Source organism: Prionailurus bengalensis, chromosome C2 (assembly GCF_016509475.1).
Source record: "Prionailurus bengalensis isolate Pbe53 chromosome C2, Fcat_Pben_1.1_paternal_pri, whole genome shotgun sequence".
Taxonomy (NCBI): domain Eukaryota; kingdom Metazoa; phylum Chordata; class Mammalia; order Carnivora; family Felidae; genus Prionailurus; species Prionailurus bengalensis.
Genome location: NC_057350.1, coordinates 144,474,774 through 144,499,084, shown reverse-complemented (window position 1 = coordinate 144,499,084; position 24,311 = coordinate 144,474,774). Strand labels below are relative to the sequence as shown.

The 24,311-nt window shown below is 40.3% G+C and overlaps 1 protein-coding gene and 1 long non-coding RNA gene across 8 annotated transcripts in view; one reads left to right on the top strand and one right to left on the bottom strand.

The window, feature by feature from the left end:
- The window catches only part of LOC122492071, a 28,528-nt gene extending 27,207 nt beyond the window's left edge, over positions 1-1,321 (bottom strand). The window contains exon 1 of one of the 2 annotated variants that reach the window (XR_006299531.1): positions 10-1,321. This is a non-coding gene — a long non-coding RNA (uncharacterized LOC122492071). The remainder of the gene's footprint in view (positions 1-9) is intronic. The other variant, XR_006299530.1, reaches the window with a different exon arrangement.
- NEK10 (NIMA related kinase 10) overlaps positions 1-24,311 on the top strand; it is a 231,100-nt gene that overhangs the window by 51,886 nt on the left and 154,903 nt on the right. For 5 of the 6 annotated variants that reach the window (XM_043595555.1, XM_043595558.1, XM_043595556.1 and 2 more), the window contains 10 exons: positions 1,931-2,070; positions 4,082-4,143; positions 6,162-6,239; positions 8,071-8,135; positions 11,943-12,045; positions 12,160-12,288; positions 12,859-12,996; positions 16,097-16,142; positions 19,100-19,221; positions 19,359-19,461. In XM_043595555.1, the coding sequence (XP_043451490.1) occupies positions 1,931-2,070; positions 4,082-4,143; positions 6,162-6,239; positions 8,071-8,135; positions 11,943-12,045; positions 12,160-12,288; positions 12,859-12,996; positions 16,097-16,142; positions 19,100-19,221; positions 19,359-19,461 (986 nt within the window). The remainder of the gene's footprint in view (positions 1-1,930; positions 2,071-4,081; positions 4,144-6,161; positions 6,240-8,070; positions 8,136-11,942; positions 12,046-12,159; positions 12,289-12,858; positions 12,997-16,096; positions 16,143-19,099; positions 19,222-19,358; positions 19,462-24,311) is intronic. The other variant, XM_043595557.1, reaches the window with a different exon arrangement.

The window sequence follows — 24,311 nt, the reverse complement described above, 5'->3', positions numbered from 1 at the left end:
AAAACCTACCTTTTTTACCACTTAGAATTCAGTTTAATACAAGGCAGCAGTTTTCCTCTTTTGCTCAAGATGTAACCATCCTTAATAGAAAAGAGTTCATCCATGTCTGGAGAGTCATTTTGCCAGTCCATTTCGATGGTGCAACGTTAGAAAACTCTTCCCTGGGAAAATGACATATGTCAACACTCATTCTACGTTAAATGTGTCTCAGTGCTCTGGGAGAATTTATTACCCCAGCTGGGTAAACACTGTCCTTTCAGAGCTTGTGCCTGCCCCGGAGCTGCCTGGGGCGGGTACAGGGGGTGGAGGTTGCCAGATTGTCTGCTGGCTTGAGTATGAACAGGGATTGTTGTCAAGGCAGTTTCCAGAAAGCCTGTTCACGCCCATTCACCTACAATCCTAAACTCAAGAGTGGTTCCTAAAAGGCTGTATACTCGAGTAGGGGGAGTGATCTCTAAAATTTGAGTTTTAACATAATTTTGTTGACAGGTAAGGTCACCAGTTGTGACTGTCCATACACCTAGCTCCATTACCTTCTCAATGCTAGTTGAAGGAAAGGCACTAGTGGGCTCTGATGACACGGGAGGGAAGCCAAGGAGACTCTATGTTTGTTAGATTTAGGCACAAAGAAATCCAGATTGAGCTGCTGCCGTAAAAAATAAGTAAATGAAAAAAATATGGTATTCACATACAACAAAAAAGAACAAAACAGGTAAAAGACATGAAGAATCTATTGTAGAAGATGTTACCTTGAGTAAACAGAAAAACAAAAGCTTTATTTTATCAAAGATGTTAAACGGAACATGACATTTATGACCCGAGATTAAAGATGAGATGCTAGGACAACAGAAAGGGGAGGAGAGAGAGATTGCAGAGCTAGGGAAAAGGCAAGGACTGAATAATCCACAGAACTGAGATGTTCATCAGAGTACCAGACAGAAACTGGAATTAGTACAAGGAAGGGCAAGCTTGAAAAAAATTGCACATAATGTGGAGGAAAAAGTCAAAGGAATGAGAACCATTAGAGAAAGAAGGATATGGTTTGCAGAAGATGAGTTTTGAACTTGTGGATACTTGATATCCTGGGTTAAAGAATAAAGCAGAAGGAATAAAAAAAATTCAAAGATGTAATAGAAGAGACCTTTACCAAAATAAGATTGGAATTTCTTGGAAAAAGAAAACTCAGAATGATGAAGACTGAAATGTAGCCAGGTGTATTGATAGCAGCAGAATAGAGTTGAAAAACAAAGGTGGACATGTGGAGCAGTGGGGAAATGGCAGTCTTTTCAATGAATAGTGCTGAGTCAGTTCAGTAACCATTAGGGGAGGAGGAAAGGAAGGATGGAAGGAAGGGGGAGAAGGAGGGAGGGAGGGAAGGAAGGAATGGAGGAAGGAAGGAAGGAGGGAGGGAGGAAGGAAGGAAGGAGGGAGGGAGGAAGGAAGGAAGGAGGGAGGGAGGAAGGAGGGAGGGAGGGAGGAAGGAGGGAGGGAGGGAGGAAGGAGGGAGGGAGGGAAAGAAGAAGGGAGGGAAGGAAGGAAGGAATGGAGGAAGGAAGGAAGGAAGGAAGGAAAGAAGGAAGGAAGGAGGGAGGGAGGAAGGAAGGAGGGAGGGAGGAAGGAGGGAGGGAGGGAAGGAAGGAGGGAGGGAGGGAAGGAAGGAGGGAGGGAAGGAAGGAAGGAAGGAAGGAAGGAAGGAAGGAAGGAAGGAAGGAAATGAAGAAAGAAAAAGGGGAAGGAAGGAAGAGAAAAGAACCCTTACCTCACACCACACTCAGAAATCCATTCTAGGTAGATTAGAAGGTGAAACAATAAAGATAACACAGGAGAAAACTTCACTACCTGGGAGAGGCAAACATTTCTTAAACGGGACCCACAAAGCACTGACCATGAAGGAAAATTGATAAATTGTGCATTAACTTTTCGTTTCCAGAGACAGAAATTTTGTTTCTGATCGTTCTTCCATCGGCAGCCTGTCGAGTGCAAATGCGGCAGGCAGGATCCAGCAGCTTCATTTGTCAGAAGACCTAAGCCCTCGGGAAATACAAGAAAATACTTTTTCTCTTCAAGCAGGTACTTATATAATACTATTATCTTATACTACTTGATACTGGTTAGCATATTGTTTTATTATTCTGTTATAAAATTAGTGTGATAATATTAATTAGGCACAATCCATGTAGAAGTCTGAAACTTCCTGGTACTTGTGTTGGGCTTGCAGGTTAGTGATGCCACAAACTTTTCTCTCCCTTCCACATTCTGAACACATTGAGAAGTCAGCATAGAAGTCAGTTATAAAGAGAGCAGAATATTAGCTTTATTATCGGTAAAGCTGGAGTAGAGAATTCAGCTTGCTATGTGGCCAGAATCATGGTTCCTATACTTTCTAGATCTCAGAGCACCCTCCTTAAGGGAGACCGTACAATGCACATACTTGTTCCCTGGGGGCAAGGGAATGCCTTCCGTATTCCACGTGAGCTCCTAAAGAGAGGACAGAGCCTCTCTCGCCACACAAAAGCAGAAGCAAGAATGTGTGCGCACACTTTTGGCAGTTTGGCACAGCCCCGAACGAGGTTCACACAAGGGCACCTGGCCTTTGCGACAAGTGGGGCTTCGGTGCTGCTGATCAAGCTGGGTGCCTTGAGGTGGCTAAGGAGGGGAGCAGAGAGGCACTGGTGGGTCAGCAGGAGGGCAGGCAGGTCCCAAGAGGAGAACAGATGTGTCGTGGGGAGGACGAGAGGGGGTAGGAGAAAGGCAGGTGTTCTATGCTCCCTAGTATTTCCTCCTGAGGACTGGGGATGTTTCTCCGCAGGCATGTGAAGTCAGGGAAATAGGATCTGCTCCTCGAATTGCCGTTTCTGCTTATTCTGAAGGCCTCCATCTCAGTATAAGGGCACTTGCTGGGGGTTTCCTGTTTGAAGTCTCCCCAGGAAATGTAATCGAGCTGCCATCAGAGTTCCTGGGATTTCTAGGCCTCTCTCAAAAAGTGGATGAGACCCATGGTGCTAGAGGTCAGAGGGGCAGTTACCCCCATGTTTGGTGGTAGGCAGATTATTACCTGGGAAGGGGCACGGGGGGCCCTTGGGAGCTGGAGGTATCCTATCGTATTTATTCATCATAGTGGCAGTAGTTACAGGGCATGTAGATATGCAGTATCTCACGAGACTGTACACTTAAGATATAGCTACTTCATACAGCTTGTTTTATTCTCCAATAAAAGGGAAAAATTTTTAAAGTTAAAAACATAAGTGCTTAGAAGTAGGGTCTGAGTTTTTGCTCGACCCACTTTGATGGCCACGTGGCCTTGGACAAGTGCCTTCACCTCTGCAGACTTCAGTTTTGCTCATGTGAAAGAGTGGCGGTCACCATGATATCAGTGTTAGAGGGTTATCGTAGAATGATACGAGGATATACAGAATGCCTGTCGCCCAGTGCAGGGCTAGCACGAGGGTCGCATAAATGGTGCTGTAGGGTCAGCATATTTTTGGTAGACGAGAAGCAGTTCAGTACAGAACGTCTCGGAAGGCTGCCATGGTGGCTGTAAGGAGGCGGGAGGGGTAGTGCTCAGGGCGTGGGATTTAACATCTGACACACCGCACTTGGACTTCTGGCCCCTGGCACTTACCGAGTTCTGTGGCCTGGTCTGTCAATCTTTGTGAGCCTCTGTTTTCTCATCAATCAAAACGGTAATCATAGTACATACTCGGATTATAAGGGTTAATTTGGATAATGTATTTAAAGTTCTCATTTAGTCAACCATTGCAGAGGTATTTATTGAGCACCTGCTATGTGCCAGGCACACGCTGGGCACTGGGGATCATAATGGAGCCGCCTCCTGGTACACAGTAAGTGCTCAGTAAAAGGCGACTGTGGCGTGTACATGCACATGAATTACATGGAGAGCAGAGTTAGGCACCGCTGAAAGTCAGCTGCCCTTCCCCCAGGGCTGTGCCTGAGGGAAAGGTACTGTTTTCTGAGGAGTGAGTCCGCTAACAGAATTCCCCGCGGCGGTAGAATATCGAAGTAACAGTGTCCGGTGCAGTCAGTGAGGATGGACGCGATCATTTGGTGGTTTTCCTTCCAGCCTGCTGTGCTGCCCTCACCGAGCTGGTGCTGAACGACACCAACGCCCATCAGGTGGTCCAGGTGAGAACGCTGCTCTCCAGGGTCCGGCTGCAGGCCCCACCCGGCACCACTCGCGGACCACACCTCAGGGCAAACTCTGTATCCCCAGAACACAGCTTTTGGGATCCCATGCTGTGGTTTTCAAGTATTTTGATATGTCTTATTTAAGTTCCAGAACGCCATTTTATATTCCTTTTAATTTTTTATTTATTATTTCTTTTTTAAGATTTTGTTTTTAAGTCATCTCCACACCCATCGTGGGGCTCAAACTCACAACCCTGAGATCAAGGCCCACGCTCCGCCGACGGAGCCAGCCAGGCGCCCCGAAAATTCCACTTTATATTCTTATCCTTCCTCCTTTAACTCACTTGGGTTTGAAAGAACTGCTCTGTGTTTCATCTCTCATGCTTATTCCCTACGTTGTGTGCGATCTTTTTCATTTTCTTTATCTTTTTTTTAAAAACTATTTTAGGGGCGCCTGGGTGGCTCGGTTGGTTAAGCGTCCGACTTCGGCTCAGGTCATGATCTCACGGTCCGTGAGTTCGAGCCCCGTGTGGGGCTCTGTGCTGACAGCTCGGAGCCTGGAGCCTGTTTCGGATTCTGTGTCTCCCTCTCTCTGACCCTCCCCCGTTCATGCTCTGTCTCTCTCTGTCTCAAAAATAAATAAACATTAAAGAAAAATTAAAAAAAAAAAAGCTATTTTAAACCGCTTTAATTCTGGGTATATAGGATGCTATGAGTTGAGGATGGTGGTCACTTGAACTAAGAGTACATCAGGTTGTTCAGCTAGAGGTGACTGAAACACACGCCAACAAAATGTTTATTGCCCAGAAACCAGTTTCACAAAGCTTGATTCATTAATCAGTCCACTACATATACAGTAGTATATACTACCCGACTTCATCTTCAAAATACATGAGAGGTAGTAAGAGATCAGATCACCGATGCTCAGAGTCCCGAGGGGAAACTCAGCAAACCAGGAGGCCGCGGGGGAGCAGGGCATATGGACTTGGTCACATTGAGGTTCAGTTCCTAATATCGTTACCCGGTGGCTTGGCCACTGGAAAAAAAATGACTCAGCCTCCCTAATAGTTGGTTTTGTCATATATAAAGCAGGGAAATTATAGACAAATTCACAGAATAGCTATAAAGACCAAATGCATTAAGGCAGGTAGAGCTCTTCACAGTTATAATGTAAGTGCCCCCATATAACAGAGTTCAGTAAATTAAATATTTAATAGATAATCGAAAGGTAGCAGTAAGTTAGCACTTTTTGTTCATTCTGCCATGTGTATATTTGCATTAGAGTATAGAAAGATCACTTTCTATACTTTAGGCTTTTCATGCATAACCTTTGTTTTTTAAATCTATTACTCTTGTTTCTTTTATTTTTTCCATTTTCTTTTCTACAATGATTTATCTATGTGTATTGTTTAACTACCAAACTATAAAGGGAGAAATTGTATTTCATAATCAGATATTTAAAATGCAAAGTATAAAGATATTTGTATCCCTTTACTGTGTGCCATATTTTTATCCCCTATTCTTTGTTTTTAAAATATTTAAGGGGAGCCTGGATGGCTCAGTTGGTTAAGCGTCCAACTCTTGGTTTTGGCTCAGGTCATGATCTCGTGGTTCATGGGACTGAACCCTGTGTTGGGCTCTATGCTAACAGTGTGGACCCTGCTTGGGATGCTCTCTCTCCCTTTCTCTGCCTCTCCCTTGCTCACTCTCTATCCCTCTCTCTCTCAAAATAAATAAATAAACATTAAAAAATGAAGTATTTAAATTACTTTAGATTGACATGCTTTATTATTTATGACTTTAAAGACAGCTGAAATTTTAAGATTGTGGCTCCAGTGTTTGGTGCTACGTTGACATATTTAATATTCCCCTATAAGTTTACACAAAGTTCCAAAATTATACTAATATTTCTTCTCTAATATTAATTTTTGAGATTGTTTAGTTGCTTCTTTGTGCTTGTGTTTCTTTATGGCATTGTCACTGTCACTGATAACATGGCCCTTTTATTCTTCCAGGAAAATGGTATATATACAATAGCAAAGTTAATTTTACCAAACAAACAAAAGAATGCAGCAAAAACTAATCTGTTACAGGTAATAAGCATGTCCATTGTTCTTTAATATCAAGTTACTGAAATCTGGGGAAACTTTAATAGTACAATCTGTAATTTTTAGCACTGGTCTCTGTACTGACCGTGAGGGAAAAATATCTGGTGAGGGAGGCTGGCGTGAAAACAAATGCTGTGAAAACAATATAAAAGGCTTTACAGTAGTTTCTCTGGGGTGGGAGGTGAATTAGGTGATTTTATTTATGTATTTCTTTGCTCATCAGTAAGTTCTATTTTTTCAAAACATGGAATACTGGCTTACATGTCGGAAAATTGTAAGAGGAAATCGATATTCCATCTTTAAGCATGGACCACAGTCAGTAGCACTTCACCTTCACAAAGGAAGGCCTGTGAAATGGATCTTGGTGGATGAGAAGAGACTTGCTAAGTCAATAAGGAGATATGAGTGGGGCAGCCATGGCATCTGCTACAGGGTGGAAAGGCATTCTGCACAGAGGGAACACCATGTGCAAAGTGCGAGGGCCTGGCAGCTTAGAGTGTGCTTAGGCTGCTGGGTGGGGCTGGGGTGCGTGGTCAGGGGAGGGGCATGAGGCCTCGCGTGCGGGTAAGAAGGGGGCACGTTACTGCAGGGTCCTGTGTGCGTCAGGGGACAGTGTCCCCGAAGGCACCGGAAAGATAAAATCCGGTTTAAAGTAAGCCTTTGCAGTACTTGGAGCTCGTATTCCCCCCATGCCGTTTAGAAAAGGACATAAGACACCACGTTTGCCTCCATTCTGACTGAAGAGCTCCCACCCAGAATGACAGTCAAGATTAGCAGAGAATTCTTGGTGGTATCTGTGGGCTGGCAGGCAGAAGAGAGCTACCCGTGACGACGGACAGGAGCGGGACTTAATTTCCTTGGTGGACCACAGGCGTGTGGACGTGACGTTGGACAGCAGATTAAATCAAACCCATCGTGCAGATGCATTTTGTTAAGCCAGGAGAGGGTTTTTAAAACTTCAAATTGAAATGGTTTTTGAGGAACATTTGTGTCCTCCTTTCTCACTGCCTCCACTGCCCTCCACCAGGCTCTTTAACATCATTGTGTTGTCTGCCTGGCTTCTCTGGGCAAGTTTATTTGTCACCCTTCTGTATTCAGACCACTAATTTTATGAAGGATTCCACGTTCGAGTTCAGCAGACCTCGATCACCCCAGTGGTGGCCTATTATACAGGCCCAACTGCAGGCCGGGGGCTCTCTGGTTTTTTTCTTGGCATTGCACACTGTCAGACATTTAGACATTTATTTTTCTTTGGTAAAGTCTCACAGGCCTCTTTCTGAGTGTTCTCGGGAGTTACTGTAGATTGTTCTATTTGGGGAACGCTTAAGACTCTTTACTCAAGAGACCAATTTGTCAAGTTTGAGTCCAGTGTGCCTGTGGCTATTTTTATATGTCATCATTTCGAGTGTTTATTTTCTCATAGAAGCCATATAAATATCGAGGCATACATAGCAGGCTAGAAACAAAATAAACCTTGAGCTCCTGAAAATCTTTGGATGTTTGGTTTTCTCAGAGTAGGAATTTTATTTCTGGTCTCTGTTCATTTTGTACTTTCTAGAAAGGAATTAATGACAAGTCCTGAGTGAAACAAGGCCAGCGTCATAGCGTTCTACACCATAAATGCTTTCTTAAAGCATGAGACTTACCCCAGGTATTGATGGATTTCATTTTCAGTCCTAAGCTTTGGCTTCCATGTAGGCCAGCCACTCACTCACAGTAAAGCCACTGTAATGTTTAGTTCATGATAATGTTATCCTGGAAATGTTTTCATTTGTCGAGCTACCATTTAAGAATCCCATATCCTTTTATTTTCCAGTGTTACGCGTTCAGAGCATTGAGGTTTCTATTCAGTATGGAAAGAAACAGACCACTCTTTAAAAGGTATGAGCTTAGAGAAATTTAAGTGATCAGCGGTCATGAGATTGACCTGTTTGCACACACCTGATTTAGATGCAAACAGTAAGAGAGGAATGAGTCAGTACGTAGAACATGTGTTTTCAGATTTTCTAGAATCCACAGATAACACAGAATTACCCTAGTGATATCTTAACACTGAAAGTGAAGTAAATGCGGAAGAAAGAGAAGGAATCAATCACTCTATCAATCCAACTTTTCTTAATTACTGTGACTGCTATGGGTTTTACTTTTCCTTTTTTCTTTTTTTTGGGGCATTAACATTTTATTCTATTATTTTTTAATATGAAAATTATTGTCAAATTGGTTTCCATACAACACCCAGTGCTCATCCCAACAGGTGCCCTCCTCAATGCCCATCACCCACTTTCCCCTCCCTCCCACCCCCCATCAACCCTCAGTTTGTTCTCAGTTTTTAAGAGTCTCTTATGTTTTGGCTCCCTCCCTCTTTAAACTCTTTTTTTTTTTTTTTTCCTTCCCCTCCTCCATGGTCTTCTGTTAAGTTTCTCAGGATCCACATAGGAGTGAAAACATATGGTATCTGTCTTTCTCTGTATGACTTATTTCACTTAGCATAACACTCTTCAGTTCCATCCACGTTGCTACAAAAGGCCATATTTCATTCTTTCTCATTGCCAAGTAGTATTCCATTGTGTATATAAACCACAATTTCTTAATCCATTCATCAGTTGATGGACATTTAGGCTCTTTCCATAATTTGGCTATTGATGAAAGCGCTGCTATAAACATTGGGGTACAAGCGCCCCTATGTATCAGCACTCCTATATCCCTTGGGTAGATTCCTAGCAGTGCTATTGCTGGGTCATAGGGTACATCTATTTTTAATTTTTTGAGGAACCTCTACACTGTTTTCCAGAGCGGCTGCACCAGTTTGTATTCCCACCAACAGTGCGAGAGGGTTCCCGTTTCTCCACATCCTCTCCAGCATCTATAGTCTCCTGATTTGTTCATTTTGGCCACTCTGACTGGCGTGAGGTGATATCTAAGTGTGGTTTTGATTTGTATTTCCCTGATGAGAAGCGACGTTGAGCATCTTTTCATGTGCCTGTTGGCCATCTGGATATCTTCTTTAGAGAAGTGTCTATTCATGTTTTCTGGCCATTTCTTCACTGGATTATTTGTTTTTCGGGTGTGGAGTTTGGTGAGTTCTTTATAGATTTTGGATATTAGCCCTTTATCTGATACGTCATTTGGAAATATCTTTTCCCATTCTGTCAGTTGCTTTTTAGTTTTGTTGATTGTTTCCTTTGCAGTGCAGAAGCTTTTTATCTTCATGAGGTCCCAATAGTTCATTTTTGCTTTTAATTCCCTTGCCTTTGGAGATGTGTCAAGTAAGAAACTGCTGCGGCTGAGGTCAGAGAGGTCTTTTCCTGCTTTCTCCTCTAGGGTTTTGATGGTTTCCTGTCTCACATTCAGGTCCTTTATCCATTTTAAGTTTATTTTTGTGAATGGTGTGAGAAAGTGGTCTAGTTTCATTCTTCTGCATGTTGCCGTCCAGTTCTCCCAGCACCATTTGTTAAAGAGACTGTCTTTTTTCCATTGGATATTCTTTCCTGCTTTGTCAAAGATTAGTTGGCCATACGTTTGTGGGTCTAGTTCTGGGTTTTCTATTCTATTCCATTGGTCTGTGTGTCTGTTTTTGTGCCAATACCATGCTGTCTTGATGATGACAGCTTTGTAGTAGAGGCTAAAGTCTGGGATTGTGATGCCTCCCACTTTGGTCTTCTCCTTCAATATTACTTTGGCTATTCAGAGTCTTTTGTGGTTCCATACAAATTTTAGGATTACTTGTTCTAGCTTCGAGAAGAATGCTGGCGCAATTTTGATTGGGATTGCATTGATTGTGTAGATTGCTTTGGGTAGTATTGACATTTTAACAATATTTATTCTTCCAACCCATGAGCATGGAATGTTTTTCCATTTCTTTGTGTCTTCTTCAATTTCCTTTCTATAGTTTTCAGCATACAGATCTTTTACATCTTTGGTTAGGTTTATTCCTAGGTATTTTAGGATTCTTGGTGCAGTTATGAATGGGATAAGTTTGTTTATTTGTCTCTGTTGCTTCATTATCAGTGTATAAGAATGCAACCGATTTCTGTACATTGATTTTGTATCCTGCAACTTTGCTGAATTATGTATCAGTTCTAGCAGACTTTTGGTGGAGTCTGTCAGGTTTTCCATGTATGATATCATGTCATCTGCAAAAAGTGAAAGCTTGACTTCATCTTTGCCAATTTTGATGCCTTTGATTTCCTTTTGTTGTCTGATTTCTGATGCTAGAACTTCCAACACTATGTTAAACAACAGTGGTGAGCGTGGACATCCCTGTAGTATTCCTGATCTCAGGGGAAAAGCTCTCAGTTTTTCCCCATTGAGGATGATATTATCTGTGGGCTTTTCATAAATGGCTTTTATGATGTTTAAATATGTTCCTTCTATCCCGGCTTTCTTGAGGGTTTTTATTTAAAAAGGATGCTGAATTTTCAAATGCTTTTTTTGTATCGGTTGACAGGACCATATGGTTCTTATCTTTTCTTTTATTAATGTGATGTATCACATTGATTGATTTGCGAATGTTGAACCAGCCCCGCAGCCCAGGAACGAATCCCACTTGATCATGGTGAATAATTCTTTTGATATGCTGTTGCATTCGATTTGCTGGTATCTTGTTGAGTTAATGTTTTAAATGGATGACATCAAAATATATGCCTGTTCTTATGCGTTCAGAAATGCCAAAGTTGGTCTAATCCTTTGCTCTTAATCCATAGAAAAAGTATTTGTCTGGATGTCTTTCATAGGGTAGGTGCTCATTTGAAGGGGAAAGGGCTGGGTTTTCTTGGCTCACGAGGCTGTGCTGGTGAGCGTGACAGAAACATCACCCCCTTGGGAAGAAAACAGTCACCTACATGTGTGGTCTGCCTGGCATTTGTATCGGGCAGGCTGGCCAAAATCATAGGCCCAAGTTCTTACTAGGATTCTATTGTTAAACGGCAGAACAGAAATAAGAGCTTACGTTAATATAATGCCTTTTGTTCAGAAGCGTTGGAACATTTTATGTTGTTACTTTATTTACAAATGATCCTTGAATTTGAGGGAAGAAAAGTGAGTAAAATTATTATAACCTTTTATTTCAAGGCCCTAAACCCTTCATTTTTGTGGACTTAAAAGATTTTACTAAGCCCTTGAAACCAGTACGTTGGAAAGGATGCATAAATCTCTCCATTTTTTTTTTTTCATTTACCTGTATTTTTATTTTATTTTCATGAAACATTTAACAATGGGGTTAGTATTTACCTCCTAGGGTTAACATGAGGACTGAATCAAATGGCATTTATGTAAGTGTTCAGTACTCCATAAACACCCCATAAACATTCCTTCCCCAAATGTTTAATGCCTGCACCCCTAAATATCTCACAAATAAGGTCTTTGTATAACCTGTATCATAATGTGAGATCTGCTCTCTTAACAAATTTTCAAGTGTACAGCCCAGTATTGTCAATTGTAAGCACAGTGTTGTATCTCTAGAAACTTTCCTCTCTGGTGGCTTTTCCTTATCCCTTAAGAACTGTAGTTCTAGTTCATTTTTGTGAGATACGCTGGTGAGTACTATTTGCCCCCGCTTTGTTGATATCCTAAGGAAGTTAAATTTGCTTAATGTAATGAATCTGTGAATGGGTTAGCTCCCAAAGGGAAGGAATGAGGAACAGTTACCAAGACCTACATGAAGTGTATGTGTGTGCATTTTCCCTGTAGGCTTTTTCCCACCGACCTGTTTGAGATCTTCATCGATATAGGACATTATGTTCGTGATATCAGCGCTTATGAAGAATTGGTATCCAAGTTGAATTTGTTAGTGGTAAGTCCTGAGTTTCAAATACTTGGGCAGGCTGCTGTGTGGGCAGGATGCAAATTATCACAGTGCCCATTTCCTTGTTTTGTTTTTTGTTTTGTTTTTTTTTTTTTTGGTTAGGATGATGAACTGAAGCAAATTGCTGAAAATATTGAAAGCATTAATCAGAATAAAGCTCCTTTGAAATACATAGGCAACTATGCAGTTCTGGATCATCTTGGAAGTGGGGCTTTCGGCTGTGTTTACAAGGTGACGTTGCCCTTGGAGAACACTTCTCTGACCTTCCCAAGCAAACCAGATATCCCACTTGCACACACCCATGCAACCGGATTGGCGCCCTCATTATTGGAAAATAGATATGCAAATTAGATTTTTGCCCATCAGATAGCTGTACTGATGTTATCTCAGTACAGCTCTCAGCTCTAGAAATTGGCCACTGGTCTTTGAAGACAAGAGCCATTATTAATGTCTCACCAAAAAATAGTAAAAATGGCTTGTCCTAGTGCATGACACTTTCTCTAAATTCACACCAGAGTTTTCGATAGGTTCCCGGTAAAATCCTACTGAATGGTGCAGACTGCCCAGGAGAGAACCAGTTTTTTGAACTGAGTTTAGGGTACATACAAATAAAATTGTAAAAGTTCTGTTGCTTATTTAGATTATTTAGATTCCTTGGTTGAATCATGTGACTTATTAATCTATCTCTTTTCCCCCTCTTTGTACCCCCACTTTATTATTATTTTTATTTTATTTTATTTTATTTTATTTTATTTTATTTTATTTTATTTTATTTTATTTTATTTTTTGGTCTTATTTTAGGTTAGAAAGCGTAGTGGTCAAAATCTTTTGGCAATGAAAGAGGTCAATTTACATAACCCAGCATTTGGAAAGGATAAAAAAGATCGAGACAGCAGTGTAAAGAATATTGTTTCTGAATTAACCATAATTAAAGAGCAGGTAAGTGCTTTTCTTGTTTATGAAGATATGTACCTTACCTAAATGTCATCAGTAGAGTTCTTGTGCTATTCTTGTCCATGCTATTTAAGAACTGGTTCTGTTTAAAATAATTGGCATTGAAGTGGTAACATTTTAGTTAGATTTTTTTCCTGAGGCTTGACATTGAACCACAGAAAGACTTTCTGGAGTTTATATCAAGGTTTGGGGTGCAGAATGACTGAGTTTACAAGGGAATGCCTCATATATGAAACATCGTTCTTTTTAAATTGCAAGCATATCCGTTTCCTTCTCATTAGAGTAGAGAATATTTGGTTACTTAGTTACATGCATAAGCATATGACTAACAGTTCCCTGACTTTTGTCAAGTGGAATCAAGCTGTTAACATTCTTCAAATACAGCTTATTAAATCTAAAAGTAGATTTCCAAGATAGGTTATTATTTATTGGCATGAGTTGAATATTCTGACATAATGTAACAACTCAATTACCTATCATTATGAAGGTGTGTTTGGGGAGAAAGAATAAACATGTCAGAAGAGAAGTGAGGTTGGATTTTGTGATCCAAGAATACATGGGTTTCTTTTTCAGCTTTCCTTATTTATACATTCATCGTGGATACTGTTCATTTATAACTCCTGTGGAGAACCACCAGCTTCACTGCGTTGTGTTCTCCAGGAGTTAAATTTGTACAGTGTCTGTGCTGGGACTTAAAGATCATTAAATATATATGATCTTTATTCACTGAAATCTGTAGTTCTTCTCCAGTTCACAAATTACAGTAAATACTATCATTAACAGACTGGATTTTAAGAAGCCAGTGTTTGCTCGTGTTGAGGGCACCTGCATCTTTGGCAGTGTGCTCTCTCACTCTAGCACAAGGCTGGAGCGTGGCTTGTGCTGTAAGCTGATTTAGTATCGTCATTTGAACTCCGATCTGGATACAGTCCCGGCCAGTGAGCTAGGGTCCAGAATATGACTCTTTTGCTTACCTGGCCCCTTATTGTTTAAAATCTGCTGGCCACTGGAGAGTTGATGAGGCAGATGTTGTTTTAGCACATTTCCTAAGAAAAGAAAATGTCCGGGCGGGGACATTTAAGAGGCACGTGTTTGGACTTTGAGATAACTCAAAATTGTACAGTTGCACTCTTACCAGAGGACTGAACCAATGGAAAGGATAGTAAATAACCCTGAGTCCTAAAAGGAAGAGGGGATAGCAGACAGAAGTGACAGAAATGGAACTAGAAAAGGAGAGTATATTTTTTAAGATTAAGACTAAGCCGCAGTAAGAAAGAGGCTCCACAATACATTGGCTTAAACAAGAGGTCTCACAATGCAACGGGCTATTTCTCTTTGATGTAACAATCCAGAGTGAGTGGACCAGGTTGGGAATGTTCTCCGTTCCACGCAGTCATCTGGGGGATGTTGGCTCTTCCTCTCTTACTGTGCTGCTGCCTCCTAGGGCATTCATTGTCTTCATCTGTAGGGTTGAAACTACCACAGGCATATTCACATCCAAAGAGGGAAGAGGAAGAGCGTGAGGGTCGGGGCATTCCCAACGTTTAGGACTCAGACCCAGGAGCACACGTTTCCCCTTACATACCCTTGGTGCGAACTTAGCGATAGTCCCTCTCATGGCTACAGGAGAGGCTGAGAGATACAATCTCGTGGGAAGCCATGTTTCACTAGAACTCAATTGCATTGGAGGATTGGGCGGGTAGGAGTTTGGTGGACAGTTACGAGATTCCCCTTCAAAAAAGCAAGAAGAAAGACCAAAAAGAAACGCAAGCCATTTGTAAATGAAATGAAATGAAATGTCAACAATTCTGAGATAAAAGAAATTTCAGTTTGCCTAGACACTTAAATTATAAAAAAGCAACTATAAACATTTTAGTATACTTGTAGAAAATGAGTTTCGAAAAAGCAGAATTTTCATGTGATATTCTGAGGTAAACCTACATCAGAGAGAAATTGTAGGGGCATCTGGGTGGCTCGGTTGGTTTAACAACCAACTCTTTATTTTGGCTCGGGTCATGATCTCACTGTTGTGGGGTCAAGCCCCACATCGGGCTCTGAGCTGACACTGTGGAGCCTGCTTGGGATTCTTTCTCTCCCTCTCTCTCTGCCCCTCCCCTGCACACTTTCTCTCTCAGAATACATAAATAAACATTACAATAACAAGAGAGAAATTGCACTGACAGCTTCTTGAAAGTGGCCAGGAAGACTTCACTCAAGACTATTGAGATAGAAGTCAAACTATGGCAGCAGGGGAGAGAGATTGAGCTCAACTCCAAATACAACAGCAATAGCTAGTATTTACAACCAACAGGCCAGGTGAGGGGGGTGGATAGATGGAAAATTACTCAAAAGAACTTCCTAAGCTATCAAAGATGGGGTGATGAGGAACTTGATTGGATATCAGGAGTGGGGAGATTCTTGCTAACCTGACTTGGCAAGATTCTTGATGAAACAAAGCAGGGCAAGAATGAGGCCTAGTCAAGAAGAGGGCTTAGAGAAACCTGACCAAATTTTGGCCAAGAAGGGTGTCCTTGCCAACTATTATAATTTAAATGGAGTTAGTAAGTCTTAGATTATTTCAGTTTCATACTAACCAGTTTGGAGAGCATAGAAAGACACAAAATGTAAATAGAAACAAACAGTATATATAAATATTTAAGTGGTAAGGAGTGGTAAGGAACAATGGTATACATATTCAACACAAATTCCTTCATTTCTGTTTCTTCTCAATGCAGTGTGTGCGTGGTGTTGGGATGGGGAGAGCTAAATGAATTCTTCAGGTTACTTTGAGTTCTAAAATTTACCTAAAATGTTAAATTAGGTGATAAAACACCATCAGTTTTTTTTATTTGATAAAAGGCTCTAATGGGAGATTGCTATTTTCAGATTAGTTTTGTAGGTAGCAAATAAAAAGAATCCCAAAAATCTCAAATCTCAGTTAGATGATATCTTAAAATGCTTAATTTTATAGATAAATATAAATACAGTAATTTTCTTGTTGTTTTTAAATATGAAGTCCAACTAAATTGTGAAAACAAGTTTATATATTGAAGTAATGTAATGTTTGTTATTTATTTTCTTCTAGCTCTATCATCCCAATGTTGTACGCTATTACAAAACATTTCTGGAAAGTAAGTATGAGTTTTCATGATACATGTGTAGGTGTATGTGTGTGTGTGTGTGTGTGTGTGTGTGTGTATACACACACATATATATATGTATATATATATATGTATATTTTATGTTTATTTTTTTGAGAGACAGAGAGAGAGAGACAGAGCTTGAGTGGGGGAGGGGCAGAGAGAGAAGGAGACACAGAGTCCAAAGCAGGCTCCAGGCTCCCAGCTGTCAGCACAGAGCCCGATGTGGGGCTGGAACTCACAAACCACAAGATCATGACCTGAACTGCAGTCAGACACTTAACTGACTGAGCCCCTCCGGAGCACTTCATAATATTTCTAATTAAGGAAAAGTATCTATATTATATACTTTTCCACTAGAATGTCACAAAATAAGCTTAATCAATTCTTTTCTTTTTTTAAACTATTTTCTCAATTTGTGGAAGACCTTGTGCATGTCTTTCTTCATCAGTGAAACAGTGGTATAATCAATGACCTAAAGATACAGCTATAAAGGACTTAGACTCCTGCCTGGAAGACACCGCATGAACAAAGCAAACAGTTATTTGGGCTATTTTCTCTCTCTCACACACAAAACCTTAGTAGGATCAGGTGAGAAGCAAAGTAGGGGGTGCCTCTGGGTGACTCAGTCGGTTAAGTGTCCCACCCTTGATTTTGGCCTAGGTCAAGATCTCGGCCTCGGGTCACCACCTCACAGTTCATGAGTTCCAGCCCCACATCCATCTCTGCGCTGACAGTGCGGAGCTGGCTTGGGATTCTCTGTCTCTGTTTCTGTCTCTGTCTCGCTCAAAAATAAATAAACGTTTAAAAAAATGAGAGAAGCTTAAGAAGCTTAAGAACAATGAGAGAACTTAAGAATCATGGCTTATTCAAGACAAGATGAAAAATTGTTTTGTTGGCTTAGATGACATTTTTCACGCCCCCAAATAAATTCAGAGGGGCTACGTCTTTGAGATTTCTTTTACTTGAAGTTCCGATAATGGCCACAAGGTGGCAATGGATCCCTGACTGATTCTGCAGGCAGGTCATCGGTGCGGAAGGTTGAGGTAAAGCCAAATTCAGTCACAGGTTTAAAACAATGCAGGACCTTTGACTGAAACAATGAAAGTACTGATAAACCTTGATGATGCGCATCGCATATGAGGTTTAAAAGTAAATCATTTGGAGGAAGGATGTACAAAGCAGTGGTTGGGACTTCCTCATTGCCTCTTTGTAAGTGCTATTATTATGCAAACTTATCGTGTACTGTGGCATTTTATGATTTTGTCCATCTCCCTCCCCCTGGATGAGTCAAAGGAACGCAGTGCTGAAACTGTCCAGTAAATCCTGGCCCCCTGATAATAGAATTCTTTTTTTTTTTTTAATTTTTTTTTTCAACATTTATTTATTTTTGGGACAGAGAGAGACAGAGCATGAACGGGGAGGGGCAGAGAGAGAGGGAGACACAGAATCGGAAACAGGCTCCAGGCTCTGAGCCATCAGCCCAGAGCCCGACGCGGGGCTCGAACTCACGGACCGCGAGATCGGGACCTGGCTGAAGTCGGACGCTTAACCGACTGCGCCACCCAGGCGCCCCAAGAATTCTTGATATTAGAGTAATTTCTTACAATTTAGCAAATACATCCCATTAGAGGTCAAGATTGGCTTCTGACTTGAACTACTGAAGTGACACAACTTATCTTAAATTAGAAAAAAAAATACAACTTTTACAACCTGACATCTTCCGAAAAGAATTGGAAGTGGCTTAAAAATACCTAAAATATGATCAAAGAGATTAGGGAATTGTGAGAAAAGGAACTAAAAGGTAGCAAATTAAAAATGAAGCTAAGGGATGGGGGATGGGTGAGACGGGGGAAGGGAATTCAGAGTACGCCGAGTAATGTATAGACACGGCACACTCAGAACTAATACAACCTTGTACGTTAATTATACTTCAATAAAAAAAGAAAGTCAATTAATAGAAGAGAGGAAAAGTTATGCTAGGGGTAAGATGAGTACATACACTGAGTGCTTCTTGGGATAATGAAGAATGGAAAACAATACAAATGTCTACCTTTAGGAGAGTAAACGATGATCCCTCTGTGTTGTGGAATACTATGAAGGCAGCAGAAAGAAGGCACGGATCTGTGTGCACAGATATGTCGGGCTGTTGGGTGAAAAAGTATTAAGTGGTGGCACATGTATCGTGCGATTTCATTTCTGTAAATATTGTGTACATACATATTTTATACGTATCCAAAACATCACAGATTACGCACATCACTACATTGTTAATAGTTTCATATCGGTTTTGGAGGAGAAAGTAGAATTTACTTTGTTTCTTGGCACCCAAGGTAAGGAGATGAGCACCGTTATGAGGTTCCCAGTCTCCCTAAGATAAAACCCCTGGCAGTCCAGCTCTCTCTCTGCTCTAGAGGGGGCATCACAGAAATTTCCATCATGGGTTGTGTTTTCAGCTGTGTCATTGCAAGACCGTGGCACGATTCCAGTGCGAAATTCTGTCAGGTACATCAATGAGGCTAGGCAACAAACAGTCCGCTTCAAAAATACAATTTTCTGAATGTCTGACATGATTTAAGGGTAAAATTTTAAACTACTGAGAGGAACGTTCTTCAGGAAAGGCTCCTGGGCTTGGCATCATTTACTCGTTCTCTTTAGCACCTCCCAGTCATTCCACATCTTGGTGTGTGTCGAAAATGATCATTTTTGCCAGCGTAAACTTATGCTGGGAGGTAGCCTATAGCCAGAAGAGACTGTCGCTGGGCTCTAGCTGCCTGGAGAGCCCCTCACCCCCATCGCCCCCAGGGCTGAGTGGATCTTAGCCCCTCTCTAATTCCTTCAGTGCCGTGCCCTGCATACACACTGGGAAGCTCAGATTCTAATTCATATGCATTTTTCTAAACATATTGAATTTAAATTTCCGTTATATTTCCCTTGCTTTCTCATAGATGATAGGTTGTATATAGTTATGGAGCTGATAGAAGGGGCCCCTCTTGGAGAGCATTTCAGTTCTTTGAAGGAAAAACAGCATCATTTTATTGAAGAAAGACTATGGAAAATATTTATACAGGTACACTTTCATTTTCATTAATTTTTTAAAACAACAGCGAATTTCTGAGCTGATTTCTTAGAGATGTGTGTAGTAATCATCAGCGGTTACGTGTGTATTTGGGGAAATAAAATTTGTTTTTTATTTGCTGCTTCAAGCTGTGCTTAGCTCTTCGGTACTTACACAAGGAAAAGAGGATTGTCCACAGAGATCTAACGCCAAACAACATTATGTTGGGGGATAAGGACAAAGTAACAGTGAGTAAGTATAAGAATCTTCAAAGTTTTTAAGGACTCCTGAATATGATTCAAGAACAGAGTTGTTCGATAGAAGTTTCTGGACTTAAGGGAATGTTCTGTATCTGCACTGTGCAGTGTGGGGCTTTGGGGCATTTGAAATGTGGCTCGTGTGACTGAAGATGTGAATCTTAAATTCTATTAAGTTTTCATTGAGGTAAACATTCCTATGTGACGAGGGGCTACTAAACTGGACGTCACCGGTGTAGTTCTTGATTGAGTTGCATTTTTCCCATGTGAGAGAATAAAGTACTGGTAGGATGCTTCAGGATTTACTTCCCAATTCAGTGGTTTCTAGGCTTTTTCTCTACTTCATGCGAGTGCATTGTTTTGAACTCTTAACGGAGACTGTGCTAAATGGGTGACAAGTGTACATATCAAAGGCTGTGAAAATTCTAGACATTTGTATATTTCAGCATCAGTTTTTATCAAAATAGTTTCAACTGAAGCAGGTAGGTCTAATGTTAGATAAAATTGTATAATTATCTCCACAACTGTGTAATTCTCAATCGTAGCTTAAAAGTCACTTTTCAGCCTGACTGATACATCAGCTTTCTCCTGCTTTTCACTCGTGAATAGACTATGACTATAGACTATATGAATAGACTATGAATAGTCTATGACTCCTCTCATAGACTATGAATCGTTCACCAACTCTAAGTAGGGCTACACATATCTAAATCAGTGGTCTCTGAATACTTTTTGCTCATGACATTCCATTGGTAAAACATTTTTTTTGTAATACACTGCCAAAGTATAATATGCTCACTTATAAATTCTATACACAGAACACTATACAATTATTTGACATAATGTATATAAGTCTACAAATAAAATATAAAGGGGTACATTAAAAAATCACAGATTTCAATATTTTGGGGGGGCCCTCCAATGGGTTGCCTTAGGCACTCAGCTCTGGAGATCACTTCCCTGAATGTTATTGATGTGAGAGACATATTATAGCATTTTAAAGCTGATTCACTTAGTTTCAGAAGAATCTAATTCCTCATAAGGTCAATTCCAAATGTACACTTTTACCATAACCATGTGTCTTCAGTAACAACACTTAGATCTATTGTCCAGATTTTTATAGTAGAGCATCATATCTTAGTTTAAAATATAAAAAGCAGCCCCAAACAGAAACTCTATAGATAACTTCCAATGCAAAGTTACTTGGAAATATTTCCAAGCCAGTACTTTGTGAAATATAAAATGAGACCAAAGAATTGTGAATCTTCATCTTGGACACACATTTGCTTAATCATTTGAAATTAATTATAATTTCAATATAAAATATTTACTTATCTTAAAAACTTACGAGCTTTTACTTTTTTTTCTATTTCTAAATTAGACTTGTGTTTCTTTAATAATTTTTCCTATTTATAAACATATAGGTATTTTAATTTATAAGTTAATGAGAATTATTAAAAATCAAATGTATTATATCTATATGTTATTAAATAGGATTGAACAGATTTGTTCTGTGTTGGTATATGGTGTCTCTGATGGCTATTCAGGGCATGTTTCTGAGTAATAGCCAATGCTGCACTTTATTTTCTTATTAAGATCAGCTGCAGTTATTTCCTTTGGTTACATTTAAAGATGTTGAGGTTACTCTTTTTTTTTTTTTTTTCATTTTAAACATTTTTATTTATATTTGAGAGAGAGAGACAGAGCATGAGCGGGGGAGGAGCAGAGAGAGAGGGAGACACAGAATCCCAAGCAGGCTCCAGGCTCTGTGCTGTCTGTCAGCCCAGGGCCCGATGCGGGGCTCGAACTCACGAACCATGAAATCATGACCTGAGCCGAAGTCGGACGCTTAACTGACTGAGCCACCCAGGTGCCCCGAGGTTACTCTTTTATTGTAGCTTGATTTTCTATCTAAACTTAACTTATTAATTTTTATATTTATTTTCTGTAATCAGTACTGCACATCAAAATACTTGACAAAATAAAATAGTGCTAAAAAATAAAAATAGAAGTGCTAAAAATTCTATAAACACCTTTTTTGCAATCCCCAGTTCTGCTTTCCTAAAATGATCACTTTTAATTCTCTTTAGCTTCTTCTGACATTTGATTTTCTATTGTGATAGTTGAGGATTTAGTTTTCTTATTTCCTTTTTTTCCTGATCTACTATCCTTCCAATATAGTTATTGCACAATTTGGCGTTAAGTCAATATTCAGTGTTGACATTATTATTACTGTATAATTATTGTTCAGTGTTGATCACCTTTCCTTTCTCATAGACCTTTTTTGTTTTTCTTGGAGTTAATAATCGTCTTCTTTTTTGTTTGTTTTCTTTTTCTACATACCTATTATTTCTTCTTCCCACGTCTTCTAAAAGGATTATAAAAGCCCTCTCTGTACTATTTTCATGTGGTCACACAGGGCAGTTACTTTTAACTCTGTTTTCTTGGACACCTAATTCCTATAGATTGGGTGCAAATGTAGATTGGATTTGAATTTAGGTCTGCTGCACGGCCATTGTCCTGGAACTTTTCTAATTGGAGTCTCTCTTATATCCTGTGTTTTTCCCTCGCTTTGTATTTATTTATTTTTTCTTTTTCAAATTTTTATTTAAATTCCAGTTAGCTAACATACAGTGTAATATTAGTTTCAGGCGTAGAATTTAGAGATTCATCACTCCTGTTCTGCTGAAGTGTATCTTCCAGTACTTTCCTAAAAAAAAAGAATGTTTGGGATTTTATAATTTTTGGATGCTTGCATTCACAAATATTTTTATTGGGACCCTTGTACTCTTGGTAGTTTGGTGGGTGTAGTATTCTCAGATGGAAGTCATTTTCCTTCCAAATTTGAAGGCATTACTTATTTTTCCTAAATTTTTTTTTTTCTTTTCAACGTTTATTTATTTTTGGGACAGAGAGAGACAGAGCATGAACGGGGGAGGGGCAGAGAGAGAGGGAGACACAGAATCGGAAACAGGCTCCAGGCTCCGAGCCATCAGCCCAGAGCCCGACGCGGGGCTCGAACTCACGGACCGCGAGGGACCGCGAGATCGTGACCTGGCTGAAGTCGGACGCTTAACCGACTGCGCCACCCAGGCGCCCCTGAAGGCATTACTTATTTACTTACTTACAATACCACCAGACTGAGTGCCTGAGTGGCCCCGTCGGTTAAGCGGCTGACTTCAGCTCAGGTCATGATGATCTCACACTCTGTGAGTTCGAACCCTGCATTGGGCTCTGTGCTGACAGCTCAGCCCAGAGCCTGGAGCCTGCTTCAGATTCTGTGTCTCCCTGTCTCTCTCTGCCCCTCCCCGACTCACACTCTCTCTCTCCTCTCTCTCTCTTTCTCAAAGATAAAGATTAAAAAAAAATGTATAGCATTAATTTGAAACCACATGTAGAAGATGCCCATATTTTGGGAGGTTGAAATAAAGCTGCAATTCATAAAGCCTATAAAAATAGGCTGTGGTATGTGTGAAAGTATGTCACCACAAAGGGGCAGCCTTGGAATATTTTACGTTTCTCTTTTCTTGTGCTAGAAGGCTTATTTACTCCCAGGAAAACACAGAATTGGCAAGAGATGTTTAAGATGCATGAGACAAAATATATTGAAAATATAAGCAGAAGAAAATCTTTAAGAAAGATAAAATTACTCTTTTTCTTTTTAAAAAAAAATTTAAAAATTTTTAAAGAATTTTTAAAAAAAAATTTTAAAGAATTTTTTTTAAAAATTCGTTTTAAAAAAAATTTTTAGGGGCGCCTGGGTGGCTCAGTCGGTTAAGCGGCCGACTTCGGCTCAGGTCATGATCTCGCAGTCCGTGAGTTCGAGCCCCGCATCAGGCTCTGTGCTGACAGCTCAGAGCCTGGAGCCTGTTTCAGATTCTGTGTCTCCCTCTCTCTGACCCTCCCCCATTCATGCTCTGTCTCTCTCTGTCTCAAAAATAAATAAACGTTAAAAAAAAATTAAAAAAAAATTTTTAATGTTTAGTTTTTGAGAGGGAAAGAGAGAGAGACATAGACAGGGGTCAGTGGGGGAGGGACTGAGACAGAGGGAGACACAGAATCTGAATAGGCTCCAGGCTCTGAGCTATCAGCACAGATCCTGACGCAGGGCTCGAGATCATGACCTGGGCCAAAGTTGGATGCTTAACCGACTGAACCACCCAGGAACCTCTCTCTTTTTCTTAATGTAGATGAATTAGCTGTTTTAAGATTGAGGTTGGTGTGCAATTATTTGTAGTAAGCACACTAGCTGGGAATTTGCCTTCATAAGGCAGCAGAGAAGAAAGTATTAACTTTCTCTTATTATACTAATATTTAGCTATGTGTGGTTTTACAAATGTCTAATTTTAATGTCTAAATATATTTCCATTTAAAAGACTGTATATTTTAATGACTTGTCCTGTGAAACATGCCCAGTTCTTGCCTCTGCATTTATTTGCAACCTTTGGATGCCATATGAGGGAACAGACCTGCCTCAGTGGCATGCGGGGCAAAGCATAGTCAAGGTCGGCCCTAAGTGCTGCCACTTGTCAAGTAAAACCCATACTGTACCATCATAGAATGGCTCAGAAGGAGGGGATCTTCTGGGAGTGAACTGGCTTGTAGACCCACCTTTTCACATTTCTTGACCTTTTCAAATACTCACATTTTAGTGTAAGCCCCTCATGCTCCCATTTTCTTCCCTGAGTCCAAATTAAAAAAAAAGAAAAAGAAAAAGAAAAGAAAAAAGGAAGAAATAAAACTCAGTCAACTATGCTAATAGATTTTATACATGGGCTTTAGTGCATGACTCAAGAGGTCACATGTTCATCCCGCAACCAAAAGGGCTGTGCACATTTCCCCATG